Here is a 25,075-nt window from a genome sequence, read left to right on the forward strand (position 1 = left end):
TACTATTGTGCTTCATTGAGTACATGTTCAGATGATCATTTGCTTTACTATGTGATTATTGTAGTCATTTCTTTATGACTGTTTTGGTGTTTGATCAAGTTGATCATATGTTTCACAACATGTTTACTTCATCATTTTTTACTTGTTACATTATACTTGTCTTTTTATCACTTGATTTACCTTGAGGGTCTAATGTGTTTTGTGCAAGTGTTTCAGGTTACAAGTTTTGTATTCCAAGTTCATCATAAGTTTTAGATTTAGGTGTGAGTGAGTTTCGCCATTATTCTCAAACTCACGTTTAAGTCTAGAGTCTGTTATAGGGTGTTTTGTCACGAAATAGTCAAAGGAGGAGATTGTAAAATTGTGATTTACAACTATATTTTATGTTGGCTTTATTTCATGACAAAAAATGTTGTAATTGCATTAAATTATTTCCTTGTATTTTGTGGGATTTTATTGTATAGGGTTTAGTATTAAATTTGTGAAGAATCAAGCATGAAATGAAGAATTAGTGCAGTTTCGTGATTGGCTCGTGAGTAGCTCGCGAGAAGGGTTCCCACGAAAAAGGCACGTGAGAAGCACATGTTGGAAGCTAAAGAGTCATGCCAACCTGGAAGATTTCGCAAGTGTCTCGCGAGAAAGGCCTTCCTACGAAATACTCACGAAACATTCTACCAGGAGGATTTTTAAGTGTGACTTTCTTACCCTTCACTTATACTATATTTACCCTCATTATCCACAAAAGTAAGAGAGGCCATTCAGAGAGAAAAACCCTAGATAGGTTTTCTACAACACAATACACCCATCTTTTAGAGAGAGAGCTACTCATCCTTAGTGAGAAATCATTGTAACCTTTTCTCCTTCCTTCTCCCACTGTCATACCTTGAGAGGAGATTTGTACCCAAACACAACCCACACATATTCAGAGTGTAGAAAGTGTTTTGGAGTTTGGGAAGTTTTGGGGATTTGCCAAAAGAAGCCGATGAGGCTTGGCGGATGCAATCGAGCGTATTGCGGGATTCGGAAAGCTAAAGAAGCCATGACTCCGAGAAGTCCGTTGGTAGCAAGAGTTTGGAGGGCTCAAGTACATTGGGTAGACTAGGTTTGGAAGGTCTTTTGTTATTTGTGTACTCCAAATTTATTCTCTAGTGGACTGATTTCGACTTGAAGGGTCACAGAGAGGTTTTTTGCCGAGTTCTTCGATAACACGTCTTGGTGTTATCTTGTAATTGCATCTCTCTTCCCTTACTCTTGTGCTTTACTTTTTTTGTTTATTGTTCATGTTTATGCACTAGAGTAGTTTTTGGGTTTATTGCACTTCATTTACTCTTATTCCACACTTAGATAAGTTATAATAAAAACAATCTAGCTGTAATTTTAAAATTGGGGTCTAAACAAGCTCTTGTATTTTCACACAAATTCGAGCTTTCAATTTCCTTCATTTTATAATTAATTTGTGTTAATTTGTTTTCCCAACTGTTCTTTAACATATATCATCATATAAGGACCTTTTTATTATTTTTTTTTTCTCTTACTAAATTAGCATCTTTCAACCCTTAATCCAATCAATGAAACCCCCTCACCAATATGTATAAAGATTCCTTATTAACAACCATGATATGTACCCACACAAGGAGGAAATGGTACTTGAGTCCCGTGGCCATGAATATGCATGTCAAATAATGTTCTCCAAGATGTCAGGGATAGCATGTAATTGATGTAGGCGTGACCTTACTCATGGTGAGGTCCAAAAAGTCCACTTCCCAAACAGATTATCGGACCTTTATACATAATGGATAGGCTTTTCTGTCATTTAGCAAAAGCACCGAGCAAAGCCATAAAATTTTTTAACCAGTAAAACAATAAAACCATAGTGACGTCGGCATCATAATTGCAAGACACGTGGCAAAAGTAAGCAGGGCAAACCTTGAACTGCAGAGGAGGTCGCGTGAGCTAAATTATTTGTCCTTGTTTAGTAGTGTTGGCCTTCAAGGGGCCACAAGCTTCGTTTGTGGTTGCAATTTCCCTTCATAAATTTCTTGGCCTTGCATGGCCCAATTTGCTTCGCTCTCTTTCTCTCTCTAAAAATCACTCTACATATTCACCAGCTTTCCTTAATCCTTGTACTTCTACTTCTCTCTCTCTCTCTCTCTCTCTGGGAACTGAGTGCTATTTTCAACAGGTTAGTTTACTCATTAGGCTCATTGTTGTGCTTTTTCTTGCTTTCTGAACATACTTTTTTTTTTTTTTTTTCAAATGCCTTGTGCTGTTATTCTACACTTTTCCATAATGGGTATTCTTTATTTAAGCTGTGATTAGTGAGATTGAGTTGCAAAAGTTTTCCTTGTGTGGCACAACTCTGATGCTTGTAGGTTTTGTTTGTACTAACCTTTTCCATATGAGTTTTTTTTTTTTTTTTTGAATTAATGATGCATGTTTGAGTATTGGAATTACTTAAAATATATACTTTGTGAGTAACCACTGTTTGTAAATTTTCATCAGTGTGATTAGTTTCATGAATAATAAATGTCAGTTGCTTGAAGAAAAGACTTCCTATGCTGAAGCCTAGGGACAATTTTGTAACCATGTTGCTTGTATGAGATTTATATGGAGGCATGATTTCTTCTTGAATCAAGCTTTAAGTGTTGACACACTTCCAATTAGTCCTCCTATTTTTGGATGATATTGCTTACAATAATTGTGAGCAACTCAATACCTCTTAAAAGTGCCCGATTTCAAATATGTTTGGTTCTCTAAAATTGGTGGATAATCTTACCTGTATCTGGTATTTCGTACTAGGATTGCTTTAAACTTTACTAACAATTTTATCATGCTATACATCTGAATATAACAGAAACATGGAAAGATAAAATATCTTCATTTAATTGAGGTAATGGAAATTATTAGGATAATGACTAGATGATAAAATTCAACGTAATCTTTTGAGATAAGTGATAGTTTATCATGGTATCAGAGCATGTGGTCATGAGTTTGAAACCTGCCTCTACTCTAGCTCCCATTTAAAACGTTAAAAATACTACTTGTTGGGCACCACTTATCAAGGGGGAGTCTAAGCGCACACGTGAGGGAGAGTATTAGAATAATAATTTTAATGATAAAATTCATAATTTTCTAACAATTTAAGCTTTTGAAAAAAGTGGTAGTTTGTCAACAATGATGAGCTTCATAGCTCAAGAATTTTCCAACGAAATAATTTATCACTTATTTAGGTTGATTTGAAGCTTGAAAAATCTTAGAATAAGAAATCAAAGGACTTCTCCCTCACAGTGTTGATCCATTAATGAGGACAAGCATTTTTGCTTGAAATACATGAGAAAGTGCTAATGTTTTGACAGATGATCTTTGTCTAATTGACTATTTGGCCATAGAATAGATAGAAATAGCATGTCTTTTTTCTTCATTTTCTTGCACATTCCATGTGAGTGTGATAATGTGAGCCAAGCTCTGCTGTTATTTGTTATGGTATTAACTTCAACATATATAAGTGTCACAAGAGACTTTTGGGCTATGATTATGGCCATGACATGAAATTCATGTTTTAATATGGCCTCAAAATGGCAAGATACTTTGCAGAAGAATTACATCAATGTATTATATGAGATACCTCTTAGATGCAAGACAGATTCCCTTGATTAATTATTATGTTTAGAGGCTCAAAGTACTTTTCCACAAGTTAAAATGGCTTAAATTTGATGCAATTGTAAATTTTATGAGTGCATAGGTGCCATGAGAGACTTGTAAGGGATATTTATAGGGATATTTGGAGGAAAAAAAAAAGTGTCCTCCTTTGGAAAGTAATAACTTGATGGTCACCAAGGTCATACATAGTGCTATGTTTGCAGCTTCTCCAAATTAACTGCTTTTCTATCACTGGTCAATATTTATAATGCTTTGATTATGTGGTTGTTAACTTCTCCCCCACCCCAAATTCTTTTCTAGTTTCTCTCCCCTTTTGCCTTAGTTGTCATGTTCTATTTTCAATATAAGCATAAATGGTAATGGTAAGGTATTTTGTAAATGTTTGTGTATGATTGCAGTTTTTATTTCTTCCAATATACCTTTTGTCGTGTTATAAAATTTGTAGTTGTTCATTTTCCACAAAGTACTTAAAAAAACTTATAGAACATATGACACATCCTGATGATCTCATTTTGGTTTTACTCAAGATTTGAGCTTCTGTAAGGGAAATGCTGTTTAAGGTCCATTCATTGCTGTCCTGATTCTTCCAATGGCAATTAATGCAAGCAAGGTTTCAAGTGGTCCTGTGGTGACTGATAGGACAAATGTCTCTAGATTCACTGGATCTGCATCTTCTTTTGCCATGTCACCGCAACACAAATTGCAGCTTACAAGTCAAGGAATTGAACTTAGACAATCAAGCCCTGGGCGTCTCTTGAAAGCAAGCTCAAGCTTTTCTGGTGAGGGTTTGTGGGGCATATGTCGAAAACCTTTTAGTTTCATTTCTCAGGGCTCTTCTCTGTTATGTCGGTCAAGAAAAACACATAATACTGAAGCAAAAGAATGTGTTACAACTTATGGTGATTGTGAAGATGTAACTAGGTAAGAATGATTAAGTATAAATGATCAACTACCATTTTATTGATGTAGTTTTCCAGACTTTAATTTTATTCTTTTTTTTAACTTGTCATGATGCATGTATTCTTAAGTTTCTGGAAAGGATTTACTATGACATGTATATTTTAAAAGGGCATTGTTTTTTTTCCATGTCTGCAAGGCAGCAAGGTGTTGGAAATGGCTACCTAACATCTAGATATGGGAAGATGGCTGTATCTGTCACTATTTTCATAATTGAAGGTGTTGAAATAGATATAATTGAATGTGGATGGGATATATAATGATGAACTTTTTAACTATAAAATAGTTACTTTTACGAAAAGGCTACATGTTTCAGATTAATCCTTATGCTAATATCCAATGTGTTAGACATGCATCATGTTTGTCATCTCAGCACATTTCCAAACACCCATAGGGATTAGTTGTTAGTTTGAGAGCTGTTGCACTGAAGCATATGCCCTTCGTTTAGCATGCAAGTGTCACAATCTGCAGACCGTCTTCTATGGCTAATTAGTTAAAACATACATGTAAGTTGGACATTATGATATGTGTATGTCTAGGTAATTAGAATTAATTTCCATAACCTTGTAGCTTTGCTTTGCATCAAGTATGTGATATTTCCTGGTCTCTATTGGGCCAATAATGCTAGGAATTAGATAAGGCTTCATCAACATATTAGCATGGTTATAGAAGGATTAATTAAAGATGAATGTGTCATCATATCTGTTGGGTAGAAAATCTCACCACATTTACAAATGAAATGAAATTATTATAAAAGGTAACATAGCATTGGTTTATGTGTTCCATCCCGCAAGGCCAAAATCTCAAAATTACTTGAGCACTTGTGTAACAGGAGTGGAAAACATGGACATATAGGTTCTGTATGGCTATTATAGATCTACTCTACTTTTTTCTCCCTTGGAAATCTATGTGTACTCATATATGTTTGGTGAAGCCTCTCTTCACTTATCTAAAGTACAACTTTTTCTACTCTTTACATATTTTCACCTACAAAGTAAGGTTATTCTCCACTATGTTCAGCAATATCTGTATTCCAGTTCTATATACTTCTGTTACAATGGCTATTGTTCTTTAGTAAACACTTCATTTGTAACTAGAAAATGAAATTGTAAAAAAAAAAAAAAAAAAAAAAAAAAAAAAAAACTAGACAAGCCCTTATACTTCTTTGCCAAATGATTGTGCAATTTCATGCTTCCTGATGTTGACTTGTGTTGAGCTTTTAAGTTAGTTGATGCTTTCATTTTATTTTATCTATATTTCTAAAAATCCTGTTGTAAAGCAGTGCACAAATTGGAGATGAAGAAGATGAGCATCAAGCCATGCCTAAGAGAACTACTCACTCCAATCTGGGCTTAGCCGAAGCTTGTAAATATGTCTACAATGATGCTAAGTTTGTAAATGAAAGGGCTCGTAATGACATTTTCTTGCTTTCTCGGTAATCCTCAGTACTATGTAGGCCTGATTATTAAGAGCTTGCAATGATGATCATGAATACCATGCATTGTGGATGTAAGATTATAGAAATTTGGTGAACTAGATAACTCTTTTTTTTTTTTAAATTACATGCAATGAATTCTTGGGTTCAAACTAGGCTAATTGGTAAAGCCTTAGGGCATCATATTGGAAACATGAGATTGAACCTGCTCACACTGAGGATTTAAGAGAGAGTGGGGGGGGGGGGGGGAAAAGGGGGGGGGGGGGGGGGGGGGGTGGGGGGGGTCATTCAGGTTGAGCATTTCTTTCATAGAAAATTTGTGTATGAATTAAGCCTATCTAATAAAATCAGTGGAACATGGCACAGTGGTTCTGTTTGGTTGGGTTTAAATATTAGTTGTTGGTATTAGCTTGGCTATACATGGCCTTTAAAGTATTTTGATTTTACGTAAATGCATTATTGCTAATGGTTTTCCACTTAATGTCAGTGGCATAATGAGGTTGGATGCCCGTGCACGTCAAGATTTAGCTATTCTTGAGTCACAGTTTCTTAAGCTCAATGGTAAAACTTTTTCCTCCCTCTCCAGCTTTAAGAGCTGTCCAATTGCTAAATATATGTTAATTGGGCAATAATGAAATAATCCAAAGTTGTACTGCAAAACAAGTAGAATGAGCTTGTTTTATGGCATAAAGGACTTTATCTTGAGTGTATAGAATCAAATTCACAAAATTTCAGGTATCTATGTCACTAAAATATTCCATTTTTTGTTTGTAGTGATGATTTCTCTTTTTCTTTTTCCTTATTTTTTTGGTGTTGGGGGGTGGGGGGATGGCTATTTCCCATAACCTACAGTGGAATTGATTTTGTTTTTCCGTGGTGCCCTAACATGTTATTACTAATTTGTTGTGTTTTATCAAATTTAAGGTTTTCCTCATGCTGACCTTATGCTTTGTAGCCCGGGCAAGAGAGGATACCGAGAAAATTGACCGTGATGTGAAAAAAAGGGCTGAACACCTGCATCATATTGCCACTGTATGTATGGCCAAATTTTTCAATATTGGTTTACTTAGGGATGAAGACACAAATTTGCCATTGCCTATGTGGTTGATATTTCAATGATCTTTGTATCCTCTTGCAGATATTGACAGACAAAGCTCAATCTAGATTGAAAAGAGCTGCTGACAAGCATTGGAGTGATGGAGCCCTAGAGGTGCCATTACTATTTTAATTATCTTGTACTTCCTGTATGTCCGCAAAATTCTAAATCTGTTAAGTTGTACAGGACCCTTACGATTTTATTTCTATCCAAACATTAGGGGGTTCAAATGTTGTAATTGAAAGTTTTGGATTAAACTGTGATAGGACCAAAACCCAAGGAGATAAATTGTAATTTCCTCTAAATTTTATTATTAAGGATAGAGGTTGGACCTTGGTGTGATAGCAAGTGCTATCCTAGAAATTTTATAATAATTATTGTGAAATAATAGGAATTTGAATTAGTTTAATACTTCCATACATGGTAAAGATTGGATTATTCTAGTTGGCTGCCTAGATAGTGTAAAATTAAGTAATGTTGCATATAGAATAAATAGCATTAGAAATGAAAATTCATATTACATATGGAAGTACATGTATCAAAAGTTCATGCTTCTATTTGGATTATTTTTTTAAGCGTGAATATGTGGTGTGTTAAAATCTGACATGTGTACAACATGGGTATCCTCTGCCTTTAGAAGCAGAGTAATGCTACAAAAACAACAATTGAGTTGGCAAGATTTTATGGTTCTCATCTAGACCAACTACTGACATCATTTTTTACCTACCATTAACAATTTGCCGCCTTAAATGGCTGCTCCTCCCCACCCCCATCACCCACCCCTCCCTCATCCTATCCACCCTCCTCCACCTCACCTCCACCCCCTCCCACAACCATCACTTTCTTTTTTTCCTTTTTTGCCGCCCTTCCATATTCCTTCCCCCCCCCCCCCCCCCCCCTTTTGCTTCCCTCCACAGTTTGGGATTTTCCCATATCCCCATCCCCGTCCTCCATCATTGACTTCCCCATCCCCACCACTTTAGGGGTCTAACCATGTTTTGCCAAAACTGCCTAACCTTGCACCTATACCTTCAGCCACACCAGATATCCCCACTATAGAAACTTCACAAAAAATCCCTCCTTTACCTCAATCCTTGTTCCACGGGGGCAGTAAGAGGTCGTTTCGCATTGATGCCAAACTTTTTTCTTTCTCTTTTGACGGGAGGCGATCTGATTCGTATGCTATACATGAGTCACGTCGGGATGTTAAGAGCTCTATTTGGGTTGGACATAGGGGTATGGAGTGGATCCGTACTTGTCTCGCTGATATACGAGACTAAGTGCCTGGTCGAGCTTTACTCTGTAAGAGATTTAGGGAATATGGGAAGTTGATAGAGTTCTATGAGAGATCTAACAAAGCTGGTCTTTTTGTAGTTATTGCGGTATATTTTGGAGGGTCTAGGAAAGGCTCTATTATGATACCAGCAAGCTCCAATCGTGCAGATTGGTCTTTGTTTTAGAGAGAGATGAGGAATTTTTTCACTGGTGCAAAATTCGTTTCTATGGCCGAAGTATCCTCCAAAAATGATGGGGGTGGAGGAGGTCAGTCTGCTAGTGGTCACCGGAGTGGGAAGCTTTTGTCTGTTTATGGTAATCAAGAAAAGATCAAGAATTTTGAAAATTTTGGAACAAATTTGGGGCTGAACAGGATTCCTGGAGTTCTCATAGAAAATGGTTCAGTTATAAATGGCAACGGGCTTTTAAATTTTAAGTTGACTCCTGCTATTTTGGCTTTGAGAGTGTGCAAACCTGAGGGCGAGAGACGTACTGTGACCTGTCTAGGTGCAAAGGATTTCAGATGGTCCAAGGCTTTAAGTGGTGGGCCAGAAGTTGCTAAACAAACTGGTGGGCTTGTCAAAGCCCATCCCGTGGCCACAGTATCTTCACTAAGTAAAGGTACTTTGGTCAAACCCATTTCTTTAAAGGGTTATTCTGATGGTCAGTCTTCGTGGGTAAAAGGGGAGAGCTCGAGAGCTGTGGTGCCGGCGAGTGCGATGAGTGCGACGAAGGGTTCGCTGGTGACTGCAGCGATGCCGACGAGTGTGATGGAGGGTTCTGATCTTGGGTTTTTCGGCGAGGAGGTGACCAATCAGAGGAAGAGGGACGAGACCCATACTCTGATAGATGGTGTGTGGAGGGTAGGGACGACGGCGAGGCTAATGGGACTTGGGTTTGATGTTTCCTCTGATCTTCAGCATCAAGGTGCTGCTCATAACTATTTTTCTCCTTTGTCGGGTATGGGTAACGAGAAGGGTCTCTGTTTTGGAGAGAGAGAGATAACTCCATGATGGTTTCAAGTGAGAAGGGAGAAAAATGGAGCAATCCTATTGTTGAGCTAGTGTCGCCAAGCCACTTGGATGGGGTTGAGCTGTTAAAGGAAGGGCTTGAGCATCTTCTACTTCAGTGGAAGTACAGTGAGGTTAATCCTAGTGGCTTTTTTCATGGAGAGGATAAGAGTGGATTTTTGGAGTGCTCACCTCTATCTAAATGGGATCCCAATGAACAAAAGAAGTTGGAGGTGATCTAGGAAGGTGATGAGGGAGAGGTTTGGGGGTCAATGGTGAAAAATTCGAAATGGGTTTGTAGCCTGATGAAAAATTTCTGCAGAATTGTGGGTTTTCCTGTTGTTAAGCACGAAGATCAATGTATGGCTCTGTTTCGTCTTCTCGAACAAGACTGTGTTGATGTTGTTAGTGTTAGGACTTCTAAGAGAATTGTGAACTCAAAGCAGAAAGGGCTTAGGGAACTCAAAGGTTTGATTTCTTCTATTAATTATGATGGGGTAGCATCTAAGGGGAGGAACAGAGACTTCTCAGTAGGTACGGAGGCGATTACCAATTTTAAATGAGTTTACGGCTGCTATCTTGGAATGTTAAGGGATCAAATAATCCTCAGAAGCGAGAGGTATGTAAAAATCTTCTTAAGGAGTGGAAGTGTGATATAGTTTGCTTTCAAAAAACTAAGCTGTCTTCTTTAAACTCTTCTAATGTTTGAAGCCTTTGGGGTAGTCTGTTCCTAGATTGGGTTGTTCTAGATGCAATCAATACTGCAGGGGGGGTGTTATTGGATTAGGACGAGAGTTTTTGAAAAAGTTGATTGTGTAGTTGGTCTATTTTCTGTTAATGTTTTACCGAAGGGAGTTGTAGATGATTTTGTATGGGCTTGTTCAAGAGTGTATGGGCCTAATGAGGATAATCGGTGGGGTGCTCTATGGGAGGAGCTTACAAGGATGCACTCCTGGTGGAATACAGCATGGTGTGTTTTTGAGGATTTCAATACCATTCGATATCCGAGTGAGAGGTTTGGTTGTGAGGCTTTTAGTCCGGTTATGTTTGCTTTTTCAGACTTCATTGAAGTTAATTACCTTGTGGACTTACCTCTTGAAGGGACTTCGTTTACTTGGTTTAGAGATTCAGGGACAGTTTGTATGTTAAGAATTGATAGAACCTTGGCATCGGTGGATTGGGTAGATCACTTTGAAAACGTGTCTTAAAGGGTACTCTCTCATGTAGTTTTTGATCATTGTCCTCTTTTGGTGGTGGCTGGTAGTGTTAATAAAGGTCGGAGTGCCTTTAAGTTTGAGAATATGTGGTTGAAAGAAGAGGGTTTGTAGAGAGGGTTCGGCAATGGTGGAATGGGTATTGCTTTTCGGGTTCTCCTAGCTTTATTCTGGCTCGTAAATTGAAAGCTCTTAAAGAAAACTTGAAAAAGTGGAATAAGGAGGAATTTGGGGATCTGGCCTTTAGGAAGAAATGTCTTTTATCTGAATTGTTGGGTTTGGATGCTAGGGAGGACTTGTCAGGCCTTTCTCAAGAGGATCAAACTCGTCGTATTCAAATTAAATGTGAGATTGCACACCTTGCCTCTTTGGAGGAGATTTCTTGGAGACGAAAGTCTCGGATCTTATTTGTGAAGGAGGGGGACAATAATACTCGTTTTTTTCATCGGGTTGCAAACTCCCATAGAATAACTAATCATATTCGAGGCATAAAGGTGGATGGTGTCCTCTATGAGGATGAGGAAGAGGTGCAGTCTAAGGTGGTCCATTTTTATTAGAGTTTGTATATTGAGTCTGATACTTGGCGCCCTTCTATGGATGGATTAGAGTTTGCTAGAATTGAGGAGGCTGAGTGGCTTGAATTAGAGAGGGATTTTTCTAAGGAGGAAGTGGTAAAGGTTCTTCAAGAGATGGAGGGAGATAAAGCCGTAAGTCCTGACGGTTTCACTATGGCATTTTTTCAAAAATGTTAGAGTGTAGTGGAAATAGATGTCATGGCCTTTTTTGATCATTTCCATAGGAGCTCAGACTTTGAATGGTCTCTGAATGCTTCTTTTCTATCTTTGATTCCCAAGAAGAATAATGTTTTAAATACCAAAGATTTTAGGCCTATTAGCTTAGTGGGCAGTGTGTATAAGCTTTTGTCTAAAGTTTTAGCTAACAGATTGAGGCGGGCGCTCAATAACCTTATTTCGGAGTCTCAGAATTCTTTTGTTGGTGGCAGACAGATTTTGGATTCAGTGCTTATTGCTAATAAATGTTTAGATAGTAGACTGAATTGTCGTACTCCGGAAGTGGTGTGTAAGTTAGACATTGAGAAAGCATATAATCATGTGAATTGGGACACATTGTTTTATCTGTTGGAGAGGATGGGCTATGGGGATAGATGAAGGAGATGGATAAAGACTTGTGTCTTTACCGTTCGCTTCTTAGTTCTGGTGAATGGATCTCCTGCTAGTTTCTTTGGTAGCTCTAGAGGTCTCTGACAAGGTGATCTGTTGTCTCCCCTTCTCTTTCTTTTGATCATGGAGGTTTTAAGTCGTATCCTGAAGAAAGCTGAGGAAGGTGGTTTCATTCAGGGTTTTCATGTAGGTCCTATTAATTCTACTGGTGTCCGTGCTTCTCACCTTTTATTTGCTAATGATACCGTTCTTTTCTGTGATGCCTCTAGAGAGCAGATTATTTCCATTAGGCTGGTTTTGTCTTGTTTTCAAGCTTTTACTGGTTTGAATGTGAATGTGGGGAAAAGTGAAATTGTCTCTATTGGGAAGGTGCGTAACATTCAGTCTTTGGCTAATATTCTTCAATGCAGGGTGGGCAATTTGCCTATGATTTACTTGGGTATGCCATTGGGAACTTTGTATAAAATAGCCTCTATTTGGAATCCGATCCTTGAGAGGATGGAAAAGAAGCTTTCAGGCTGGAAGCGGCTTTATTTGTCAAAAGGTGGTAGACTCACCTTGCTGAAAAGTACCCTTTCAAGCCTTCCGACTTATTACTTTTCCCTTTTTACTATCCCTAAAGCTGTGGCGACTAGATTGGAATGCATTCAGAGGAACTTCTTGTGGGGTTCATCAGTTGAGTGTTTCAAATATCCTTTGGTGGCTTGGGAAAAGGTCTACTTATCGCGTGAGTTGGGTGGTTTGGGAATTCGGAAGATGGCATCTTTTAATCAGGCCCTATTAGGGAAATGGCTTTGGAGGTATGGCCATGAAACCACTCATTTGTGGCGATGGGTCATTGCCATGAAATATGGGGAGGGAAAAGGGGATTGGTGCACTAGAACTTGTAATAGGGCTCATGGTTGCGGGTTATGGCGGAGTATTAGTGAAGGGTGGGAAACTTTCGCTAAGCATTTCTCTTTTGTGGTGGGGGATGGTTCTCGTATTCTTTTTTGGCAGGATAAGTGGATTGGGGATGTTCCTCTTAAAATTATTTATCCTCAGTTATTTTTGTGTTCAGCCAATAAGGAGGCTTGTATTTTTGATGTGTTAAGCCCTCCAGTGGGTGATAATGACAGAGTGTGGAGTTTAAGATTTCATAGGGAATTCAATGATTGGGAGTTGATGGCTTCCTACTCCCTTCTTCATTTCATCCAAACCCGTATTCCTAGGGGTGGAGGGTGTGACAAGCTTTGTTGGGATCTTAATGGAAGTGGGAAGTTTGATGCTTGGTCTTTTTATCATAAGATTTGAAATGCAGCTCCTTCCACTTTCCCTTGGAAGGGCATTTGGAAAGTTAGGGTTCCTAAAAGGATGGCTTTTTTTTATGTGGACAGCAGCTCATGGTCAGATTCTAACCTTGGATAATCTTATTCTTCGTGGTCGCCCTTTGGCGAATTGTTGTTGTATGTGCTGTTGTAATGCGGAATCTATGGATCACATGTTACTTTTTTGTCCGATGGCTCATTCTTTGTGGATGTATATGCTTCAGTTGTTTGGGATCAATTGAGTCATGCCAGGTTCAGTTGTGGACTTATTATTTTGTTGGTATCATTGGCTTGGGAAGCATAGTTCTAAGATTTGGGATTTTTTTCAGGCTATTTAATGTGGACTATTTGGACTAAATGAAATCGGCAGTCTTTCAAGGATGAGGGGAAAACTGTGGTTCAGCTATGAGAGCTTTGCCAGCGGACCCTCTTTGATTGGTCTCGATGTTGGGGTTTCTTGGATTGTTCTACCCTTATGGATTTTCTTTCGTCTATTAGAATAGTTAGGGGCTGCTTCTGTCTTTTTGTTCCTTTTTTTTCCTTTGTTCACTACCGTGAACTCTTTGTGTTTTTCTTGCTATTCTTTTATTAATAATATTCTCTTCTTACTTATCAAAAAAAAAAAAAGACAATTTGCCGCCTTGGCAATTGTGAAATTTTTTGTACCTAGAGTTATTGTTAGAAGCACCCATACAACACAAGAAAGAGGCAACTAGGTTGGTAACATGGGAAATGTGCCATGGAGTTAGAGAAGTTGGCAATAGATTATAGAAATGATACAATTTGCAACATAATTAGAGGAGCCTAATTAAAAGGGAGACATGGTTTGCATGAAATGCTAAAAGTGAATTAAACAGAGGAACCAACTAGGTCTAGGTGAGAAGGGCAATGGGAAGGGTATATGATCAAAAAATTATTCCTGATGTTACACATGGTGTTGTGCTTTGATGCACATAGAATACTTGCAAATATGTGTGTTTAATGTGTTTGAATATTACTGTTGTGAGTAATATGATAGCAGTACTTTATTTGGACTTTGTTGCTTGAATAAAATTTCTTAGCTCCTTCCATCCCCACTTCCCAAAAAAAAAAAAAAAAAAAACCCTGTCACAAGTAATACATGTTATATGTAAGTCATATTTATGCCACCATTTGACTCATTTTCAGGCTGATTTGCGACTTGCTGACCTCCGTGCAAAGCAACGCGCAATGGAAGATGCACTAATGGCTTTGGAGGTCAACTATTCTATTCTTTGATGCTAATTATGAATGGGATAATTTATAGGATGATCTCTTATTCATAGTTTTCATGCGTCATAATGGAGATTTGCTTGATACTAATCTTTATCATATCTTTTTTATTTTGAATAATATTATGGACATTCTTATTTTTGCTTCTAAGATTATATTTCATTCCTGTTTTGTGAATATGCAGTTGATAAAAAATATCCATGACATGATGGTGAGCAAGATGTACAAATTGTAAGTTTTTTTCCCCCAGTTAGTATTATCTACCCCTCACCTCATCCCCTGCAGGAGGTGATAAATTAAACAGCCTTGAAACCCTAATTTCTAATATGTTCAATCCAGTCCTCTGCGTCAGTCTAAAGGATCTCTATCAGGCAACAACATGATGGGGCGTATAATGCTTGAAAAGAATGGGAAAACTCTTGATTTCTTCCCTGGAGAAGTGTCAACTGATCGTATCGCTGCTATTCAGGTTCTTTTTTATGGCTTATAACACTTTTAACCATCAATTGCATCAGGAATTATGACTTTTGTATGGTTTCGTTTCATAATGTGCAGGAAGCTTACTGGAGTATGGCATCTGTACTCTCTGAAGCTGATGGGATTGACTATACTGATCCTGAAGAGGTTCAAATTTCCTTGTATTCATGCCCCTGATCTGAGGGACCGTTAGTGTTATTATGGTTTCAGTATCTGTTTATTGACTACTATTTACTATCTGGAGCAGCTTGAGCTGTTGATTGCAACTCTTATAGATCTCGATGCAATGGATGGTAAAAGTAGTGTCTCACTATTGGCAGAGTGTTCAAGTTCTCCTGATGTCAATACTAGGTGAGCTAATTATGCATAGCTTCTTATATTATATTGTAATATTACAGCCCAATCCTGTTAAAACTTCTTGTAAGCATGAACATTATTCTGCACATAGATCAGCAGCATGGCCATGAGCGGTCACTTTTGCTGCACTTGAACAATATTTTTGTCATCCCATAATGATAATCGCAATGGCTGCAAAGTAGCAGTACTTAGGTAAGCACAAGTTTATTAGCCACATTGGTCAATGGTATCATGTTTGACAAAATTCTGAAGGAAGTTTCGGTTATATAGCAATATAACACCAAGATGGAAACCTGATAGTATTCTGGTAAAAACATTTACTTTCATAATTGAGATATTATTAGTATACCTTACTTTGTGAGTAATTTATTCTTGTTATTTTGTGGTATAGAAAAGCCGTTGCCAATGCATTGGCAGCAGCCCCATCCATGTGGACTCTTGGAAATGCAGGCATGGGAGCCTTACAGGTAGTTGATTCTGAGTATCACAGTAATACTTTTGTACACTTACTGGCAGAAACTGATGTTTCTGGTTCCCTTCTCTTTAGAGATTGGCGGAAGATAGTAACCCAGCAATTGCTATTGCGGCATCCAAGGCTATCTATGAACTAAAGAAACAATGGGAGATAAATGAAGGAGACAGCTGGAGGTTTATGATGAACCAGGAGACCATGGAGGAAGTAGATAGTCAAAGAGCAGATGATGATACAGATACACATTGAAGTACTTTTATTTAAACAACTGACTGTAGATGTTTACATGAAGGTCTCAGTAGTAGGTTAAACCCTCTGATCATTAGAAAGTGATTAGTACTGATGTAAAGGAAAATGCTGTTATATTATAAATTAGCTTATTTATCAATTAATCTCCAATTTCCCGTGCTTGTAAGTATATGGATATTCTTTCTTCTCTTTAATCTTTATAGTTTTTACTTGTGGCATTGATGCACCAGGACTGGAGTGAAAAGGCTTTTACTCATCCACTATACAGGGCGTGGAGCTTTTATATGTATACAATAACATGAATCACGAGAACTTCTACTTGGATGAATGATGAGACTATGGTCCTCATGCATATTAGAGGGGGCAACTTAAAGAATTGCATGTGGTTAAGATGGCTAGTCTTGCATGACATTTTGTTTTCCCTTTTGGTTTAGACACTGGAATTTTGCACATTTAACGTCCCACCTGAAGTAATTATCCTTTTGAGGTTTTGCCTCCCATCTGAAGTAATCATCTTTTTTAAGGTTTTGCCTTTTTGCCAAGTTGTGTTATGCACATCAAAGCATACTAGGGAACAATGACAAAGTAATGTTTGACAGAAGTGTGATAAGTGATTACATGACTCACAGGTCTCCTTTTCAAAGGTCCATCCAACTGAGCATTTAGATTTGGTCTAATTTCTCTGTGCCATGACCCTTTTCACTGATGCTTTTATACCAAAACCTGCAAAATTGTCTGCTGAAGTGCCTCAATTTCTTCCACTAATATATTTATATATATATATATCACAGATTTTGCATACAGGGAGGACAAGACCACCAACTTACCTGACTAGTGTATGAATGGGGCCATGAAATAAGCTACATTTTCCATATTGTTAGGCCAAGTGCCTTTGTGTAATGCATGAATATACCGCCTTCTTGAATTCCAATATGGGCTGAGTGATTACAGTGTTGGAATGGGAGCAACCCCATCAACATCATTTGGTCCCACAACATGGTGGGCTCCACCTCGTGTGGCAAGATGGTCATTATTTTGGGCCCACAAATCACCTAAGATCCCCTAAAATCAAAAGATGGTTAACAAAAATTCTTTATAAAAATTAAAAAATAATAATAGTAAAAAAAATTTATATTAAAAAAAAAAAAAAAAAAAAAAAAAAAGATCACCTTTCATTTTTAGATTAAAGGGACTTGAGTATGTAGAGAGCTCAAAAGTTAGAGTCACATATGTTCAAGGTTTAGTACATTCTTAGCTGTGTCACTAGTTTCCATGAGCTGTATGGTCCATGTATGCTTATATATGTGTATATAAAATAAAATTTGTGTCTCATTTGTTATGACTATAACATTTTATATATATATATATAGAGAGTTTCAACTTATGGCATCCGTTTTTTATAATTGTTCTTTTTATCATCAAACTAAGGCACCAATCAGCTTTGTTTTAATTGAAACTTTATTATCAAGGTTTTAAGAAATTTAAAAATACTACTTTGATTATAAAAAAATTCTAAATTTTTTATTAATTCTATATCATAATGTTTTACCATAAATTTTATTTTAATATTTCATAATAAAAGTTTGGCCTTATAGTAGTACTTGTGTTATGGGGCTTAATGTTAGTATTGCACATTGTACACCATGCTTTCGTCTTGTGGTACATTATAAATATATTACTTTGATTAGAATTCAATTACTAAAAGATTCAATAATTGTTTATTTAAAAAATCAATATTTATTATTAATTATTTTATAATCTATTATATATTCTAATTTTGATAATGTGCACTCTCCACAAAGCATAAATTATTATCTATTTTATATATATATATATATATATATATATATATTGTTTTGATCTATTTTATTTTTTTATTTCAATTAACTTATTATCATTTATATTATTATCTATTTTAAATTTATACAAGTGAAATATTTACATGTAGTTTTGAATTAAACCATACTTCACACAAGCCTAGTACTAATCAAAATCTAAGAATTATCTATTCATGGTACTTGCTACCCTTTCGTTATTTTCTTTGTTTTTCTTTAGTTATGTTTTGTTTTCATTAATTAAGGTTTAGTTTAGTAAGCTTTAGAATTCTCAAAAAAAAAAAAAAAAAGTATATATATAATAGTAAGCTTTAGGTAGATCCTTTTATTAATATTCTTAGGTTTTTCTTTAACCCGGGAATGAACTTTTGAAAAGCAAAAGCAAGAAGGGAGACTTTGAACTTGATCCCACAAACATTATTACCAGCTTTATTCATACAAAGGCTCTCAAATCACCATCACAGCCGCCCCCCCCCCCCCCCCCCCCCCCCCCACCCCCACCCCCAAATTTGATCCACACCCATTTCCTTTTTCTCCTCACTTTTTCTTTCTTCTTAGCCTTTACATCATGCCTACCACTGTGTGACAACCTTGGATCATCATTCCCTCCCACTCACTTTTCTTTTCAAATTTAGTATCCCAAGTTATATATAATTGACGTATGTTATACATTTTTTTTATTCAAAAAAAAATCCAAAAAAGTATGAAAAATTTTTAGTTGATCAGGTATGAACTCTTGTGAGGACAGCAAATGTAGATTAGAAAATTGACTACATGGATTAAAGAAATAAATCCCCACAGCTTAGTTGAGAAGAGCGTCTGTCTAATTGTGCCATCACTGGTGGGCCTATTTTTTACTTTACAATTTACAGTTATGGCCCACCAACTTATTCATAATACATGGATGGTGGTGGGCCACTTCTTGCGCGTGGTGTAGCCCAAATCAAAATGGGTGTACTGATTTGGGTAATGTTTGGTTGCAACAATAGCCCCGGTGTTACTTCTCTATCTTCATTGAAAATACTTTTTTCTTTTCTTTTTTTTGTACTACAATTATGATATTTCATGTAATATACTGTTTTTTCCCTCTCTGAATATAATGGGTGGTGGCCTAGAAATCATTTAGGTAAAATGTTGCTGGGTTATTAAATGGATTACAAATAAAATCTAGGTCAAATTACAATTTTACTCCTTGAACTATGTGTCATGGTATAATTTAGTCTTTAAACTATTGTTTGTTTGTCAAATGTAGATATTAAGCTGTTGTTTTCTAGTTTTTCTTTTATTTCAGTTAAGCATATTCATAGGGAAGGGAACTGTGTTGCCCACAAACTTGCTAGACGGGCTATCAGAAATCTTTTTCTTGTTTGGATGGAGTCTGATCCTCCAGATATTCTTGATGTTTATCAACTTGATCTTTTAAGGATGCATTAATAAAATCATTACCCCGAGGGGGTTGTTTCTCAAAAAAAAATAGTCTTTAAACTATTGATTGAGTCAATCTAGTACTCCCTCCGTCTTAGTTTGTTTGTCCTCTATTCCATTTTGGAATGTCCTAAAATATTGTCCTGTTTATAAAAATAAGAGTCATTAATTTACTAATATTCCTATTATACCCCTACTTTATTTTCAAAACTATTGGATAAAAAAAAAAAAAAAAAACTAACAAATATTTTTAAAAAAATCTATCTAATTGTGACACCTTTTTAGTTGTCTCATTAAGAATAAATCTTTTATAAAAAAAATGATAAATTTATTTAAGGGTAGTTTTGTAAACTTATAAATTTTTATAAGGCAAACAAAATAATAAATGATATTCCCTTAAAAAATTTGACTTTTTAAACAGGACAAACAAATTGGGACAAAGGGAGCATTTGAAATTTTTGAAAATTGTTCGATGTTATTTATATTTTCTTTTATGTCAAAGCTAATTTCCAAAATCATACAAAATTGTGTCTTTGAACTTCTTTGGTCTTATCCTTTTCCAAAAAAAAAAAAAAAAAAAAACTTCTTTGGTCTTATTAATAAGGATTAACATTCATTATAATTGAATCACCAATTCCATAGAAATTACTTATTTTTAGTGAGGGCAAGGATAATTGAACTTTTTTTAGAACTCTCAACACTATCATGATGCAAATTAATATTTTATGGACGGATTTAACCTTAAAACATAATTTATGGACCCAAATTACAATTTTCTCTAAGATGCAAACCCATATCTCTATGTACTCGGGTAAATGACCTAGAAACTATTATATCAAAGCATGTACAAAAACTATTACAGTACATAAGTATATAGAACAGAGATAAGTCTTGTTAGGGATCAAGGTTAAAGTATCTCTATAAATAAAAATCTTAAGTATACAAAGTTCAACTCTTAAAGATTCTTGATAGAAAAATAATGTATCTCGTGAAAACACTGTACAACAGCAAAAATCAGATTATTTATCTTGCAAAAACACTTTACGAGAACAAAAATCAAACAATTTAGAATCCCATGAAAGGAATTAATAATACAAATTGTTTTTCATTCGTTGAAAAAATGACACGAAAGGAATAGATTGTCTACAATTAAATTCAGAATCATTGTTGCTTTCTATAAGGAAAAAAAATCTATAATCTTTACTTCTTCTTTTTTGATAATTCGATAGTTGGAAAAATGAGGATTTGAATCGTGGATGTCTCGTTGGAAACATCAAGAGTTGCCAACTAATTGAGTTACAAAGTTCTTGATATAATCTTTACCTTTAGGCTTCCTTCCTTTTCTAGAAGCTAATGGTAACCTACAAATTATTTCATAAGGCTTTTGATTATTAAAATTTTTTTTTTTTTTGAGAAAAGATTATTTAATTTATTAATACTATTAAATTGCACCCCTTTACTTCATGAAAAAGTTTCTTAGCAAGCAAGGTGTTTTTTAAATTTTTTTTAGATGTATATATTATTTTTGGATTATGCATCATCATCAGCATCATCCAGCAATGGATAAAGACGTGTATATTAATGGCATTATGGTATAATTACAATATCAACTGAGAGTCTTGGACCAACGTAATTAATGATATAGTGTGTGGTATAGTAACTGTTACAACATTCTGACAAGTGTCTCTGCTTCTATTCTCTAGCACCAACCCAGTTCTGGTTTCTTTCAAAACTTGAACAACATCCTTCTCTCTCTCCTTTTGTGTGTCTGTGTTTGTGTGTAAATAACAAGAAAACATAGCAAATCTATGGCCACCAACAAGTTTGCAAACATGTTGCATAGAAACACGCACAAAATTATTGTAATTCTAGTCTATGCAGTCCTTGAATGGATCTTGATAACCCTTCTCCTCCTCAACTCTTTGTTCAGTTATTTGATCAAGAAATACACCCATTTCTTTGGCCTAAAACCACCCTGCCTATGGTGTTCTAGAGTTGATCACATATTTGAGCCTGGTAGCAATGCAAACTCTTATAGAGATCTTGTATGTGACACTCATGCCACTGAGATCTCCAAATTGAGCTACTGTTCCACTCATCATAAGTTGGCTGAACCTCAGAATATGTGCGAGAATTGCTTGGCTTCCCGGCCAAGTAACAGTGACAGCTACGTAGGAAGGACACAGAGGATTACTTTTATTTCATGGGTGAGTGAGAGTGAGAACCATATTGAAAATGTTGAAAAGATTTTCAGGTGTTCATGCTGTGATGAGAGCTTGAGCTGCAAACCCTACCCTCCTTTTTGGCTTTTAAAGCCTTCTTGGGGTGCTTTGAGTTATACCCAGAATGACAATTTGGTTATAGAAGCCGTGGACGATGACAGCAATGAAGGGAAGTACAAAGAATTAAGTAACTCTGGTTCTCCGGCGCATCAGAGAGTGACTGAGAATGAGATCCATAGCGACAATGAGGAAGAAGACCGCGATGGTGATGATGAAGGGATAGCAGATGAACATGAGATAATTTCTGCTGTCGGAAGTTTTAACATCACGGAGGATTCTTCGAGGTCTGTAATGAACTTGCAATGTGATGAAAAAGACGCAGATGAAGGTGAAACAGAGAGTGCTATTATCACCATGGAACTTGATACAAATGGTACTAATTCTGTTTATCAATCTTTAGATAGTGCCATGATTCATTGTTTCCCAGGACAAGATTACTCGGTTGAAATCATAAATATGCATCTTAAAAATCAAACTGCTTGTGAGTTTAATCGTTTAATCCCAGTGGAGTTGATTGATTCTTCAACTACTGCAAACCAAGGATTATGCAACTTGAAAGAGGAAGATCTGAGAGAGCATGATCATCAAAATGGAGTTTCTGATTCTGAGCCATGGATTGAAATTCAATTCAATGTTTCAAGAGAGGTAGCATTACAAATTATGCCTGAGAGTACAGAGGCAACTAAAGAAGAACTTGATATGGTCGGTGAAGGATGTAGACAAGTTGAAATTACTCAAGAAACTCCAACGTTATCCCTCAAAATTGAAAAATTAGACATGAAAGAACCAGATAATCCAACAGGTACATGGAAATTCTTGCTTCTTGTTTATGAAATTTTCCATTACAATCTGTGTGTTTGACTGTTTTCCCCAACATTGGTTCTCTATACTCATTTATGCTTTCAATTTATTGATAAAAAGCAGCGCATGGAGAAGAAACAGATTGTTTAAATCTGTTGTCTGATCAAAGTTCAGCCAAGACCTTGATAGGCACAGAAGTGTCTAACCATGCCGCTGACCCTGACCCTGACCCACCTCAAGCTGAACAACAAATTTCTTCATTGCAATGCTTACAAGATCAGTCTTCCACAAATGATGATGGTGTAGAAATTTCTACTGCCCCAGACATTGTTCAGAATGACCTCGGTAAGCTATATAAATTATCTCCAATTATCAGATGATCAACTTTAAGAAAAGATACTAGTTAATGCAATATAGGTTCTAACACAATTGATTTTACTAGGTCCAAATCCCATGGAGAAAGCTACCCAGCAAGAAAAAACAATATTGGCTGAAAAGAGTCAAGAAGGGATAAACCATCATTCATCCATGTGTTTGGAGCCAAATGAAATAGAGGAAGACAAATTTCCTGATACACCAACTTCCTTCGACAGTCTCCATTACTTGCATAAGAAACTACTACTATTTGAAAAGAGAGAACCAGGAGCGGAAGAGTCTCTCGATGGAAGCGTGGTAAGTGAGATGGATGGTGGAGATGCAGTTACCACTGTTGATCGGCTGAAAGCAGCACTAAAAGCTGAAAGAAAAACTTTAAGTGCTTTATATGCAGAACTAGAAGAAGAGAGGAGTGCATCTGCAATTGCTGCCAACCAGACAATGGCGATGATAACCAGGCTTCAAGAAGAGAAAGCAGCAATGCAGATGGAAGCATTACAATACCAGAGGATGATGGAAGAACAAGCTGAATATGACCAGGAAGCTTTGCAACTTATGAATGAGCTCATGATCAAGAGAGAGAAGGAGAAGCAAGAACTAGAGAAGGAGTTGGAAATATATCGTAAGAAGGTGTTGGATTATGAGGCAAAAGAGAAGATAAGAACCATGAGAAGAATTAAAGATGGAAGTGTAAGAAGTAGAACCTCTTCTGCTTCTTGCAGCAATTCTTGCAGCAATGCGGATGACAGTGATGAATTATCAATTGATCTGAATCGTGATGTAAGGGATGAAGATAATGGCTACTATGGCCATCAAGATAGCAGTCAAAACAACAGCCCTGATAATGAAGTTTTAAATTTGGAAGAAATGGCACTAGATTGTGTAAAACATATGAGTGCTCTTGATGAGTCATTGGTAGAATTTGAAGAAGAGAGGCTGTCTATTCTAGATCAACTCAAAGCACTGGAGGAGAAGCTAATCACAATGGGTGATAATGAAGGATTTCTTGAAGATGAAAAGTCAATTGAGCATACCTCAATGTATGGTGTTCAAGAGCTTGAGGAAAATCATGAATTTACCAGTCCAGAAGAAAATGAAATCTCAAATGAGTTTCCAAAGGATAAACATTTTCCAGACAGAAAAACAATGAGTTCAATGGCCAAGAGCCTCCTTCCTTTGTTGGATGCCACTGATAATGAAAACGAAGGGTTATTATACGAAGAAAAAGGTGAATCTGAATATGTTGATATGGAAAACTCCTTCATATCCAATTTTGAACTGGATGGCAAAAAACTAGCCATTGAAGATGAAGTGGATCATGTTTATGAGAGATTACAAGCTCTTGAAGCAGATAGGGAGTTTCTAAAGCATTGTATGAGCTCCATTAAGAAGGGAGATAAAGGAGTGAATCTCCTTCAAGAAATCTTGCAACATCTTCGAGATCTGAAGGCTGTGGAAGTCCGAGTGAAGAACATGAGTGACGATCCTCTAAGTTGAAATTTAAGTTGACTACCACAAATGAGAAGCAAGAGGTAATATTATAATACTACCTGTTATATTGTATTAGTATTTCCATTCTATCTGATATAGAACTGCAATGGAATTCTACTTCATATCAGACCAGGTTTGAATTTGCATATAATAAATGTGTTTGATAAATACAGATTGCTTTTCTCCGAGGTGAGCAGGATGACTCTGCAGATGAAAGTGGTTGGATAAACCACTTCATACAGTGCACATTGGAAAAAAAGCTCATCAAAATGTATGCTTTCTAGTCCCAGGAAGTCTCTTGATGGAGAGGGAAATTCCTGGTAATGGTTTGTTTGAATTGGTGCATGAGATGCAGACTACAGAATTGAAGTCTGCTTAAACTTCTAATTTTTCTTTTGGAATTGAACTACTACAAGTTTGGTGCAAAGCCAGAGATCGGAGTTTCCTCAACACCACCCTTTCCTAAGCAACTGTGAAAGATGTAGAGGAGTGTGTCTGCCTGACCTAAGTGTATAAGTCAGGGCACTTGGGACTCAATTTTGCTTTTTTTTTTTTTTCTTTTTTTTTTTTTCATCTCTTTAGTTTTAATCATGTTTCTATTTTTGATGGATGTGAGAGGGAAGAGCTTGGAGGAGAAGACATTAACTTTTTCTTCTTCTGATCTTTTCATCCTTAAATTTCATATGGAGTTTCGGTATCCGGGGGCCAGAAGTTATATGTATACCACATATATAAGTTATGTCTATACTATTTGTGAGTGGGGGTCATATTGTTGTTCTAGTTGCCTCTATTGTTTCAGTTTGTTAACCAGTTCATGGCATGGAAAGCTTTGAACGGTGTGTAGCAGAAATCTTGTATTACACACTTTTTTATTAGACAATTATAAGTTCTTGGTAGTTAAGCTGCTAAGGTTAAGTTTTTGCTA

At 36.4% G+C, this 25,075-nt stretch overlaps 2 protein-coding genes across 3 annotated transcripts; both read left to right on the top strand.

Moving 5' to 3' along the window:
- The first annotated feature begins 2,007 nt into the window (after nt 1-2,007).
- Nucleotides 2,008-16,110, top strand: LOC126714063 (senescence-associated protein AAF, chlorolplastic). 2 transcript variants are annotated; one of them, XM_050414052.1, is made up of 13 exons: nt 2,008-2,182; nt 4,188-4,581; nt 5,900-6,052; nt 6,540-6,613; nt 7,008-7,084; nt 7,191-7,262; nt 14,303-14,371; nt 14,571-14,617; nt 14,726-14,855; nt 14,942-15,010; nt 15,111-15,214; nt 15,612-15,687; nt 15,768-16,110. In XM_050414052.1, the coding sequence occupies exons 2-13, from the start codon at nt 4,250-4,252 to the stop codon at nt 15,939-15,941; spliced, it is 1,377 nt and encodes a 458-aa protein (XP_050270009.1). In that variant the 5' UTR covers nt 2,008-2,182; nt 4,188-4,249; the 3' UTR covers nt 15,942-16,110. The 2 variants fall into 2 exon arrangements, with proteins under 2 accessions (XP_050270009.1, XP_050270010.1); XM_050414053.1 differs by having other exon boundaries at nt 4,205-4,581.
- Nucleotides 16,111-20,824: 4,714 nt separating this feature from the next.
- Nucleotides 20,825-25,075, top strand: LOC126714064 (myosin-binding protein 2). The gene is made up of 4 exons (XM_050414054.1): nt 20,825-22,285; nt 22,408-22,629; nt 22,727-24,191; nt 24,324-25,075. The coding sequence occupies exons 1-3, from the start codon at nt 21,010-21,012 to the stop codon at nt 24,154-24,156; spliced, it is 2,928 nt and encodes a 975-aa protein (XP_050270011.1). The 5' UTR covers nt 20,825-21,009; the 3' UTR covers nt 24,157-24,191; nt 24,324-25,075.

This window comes from Quercus robur, chromosome 2 (genome assembly GCF_932294415.1).
Source record: "Quercus robur chromosome 2, dhQueRobu3.1, whole genome shotgun sequence".
Classification (NCBI taxonomy): Eukaryota; Viridiplantae; Streptophyta; class Magnoliopsida; order Fagales; family Fagaceae; genus Quercus; species Quercus robur.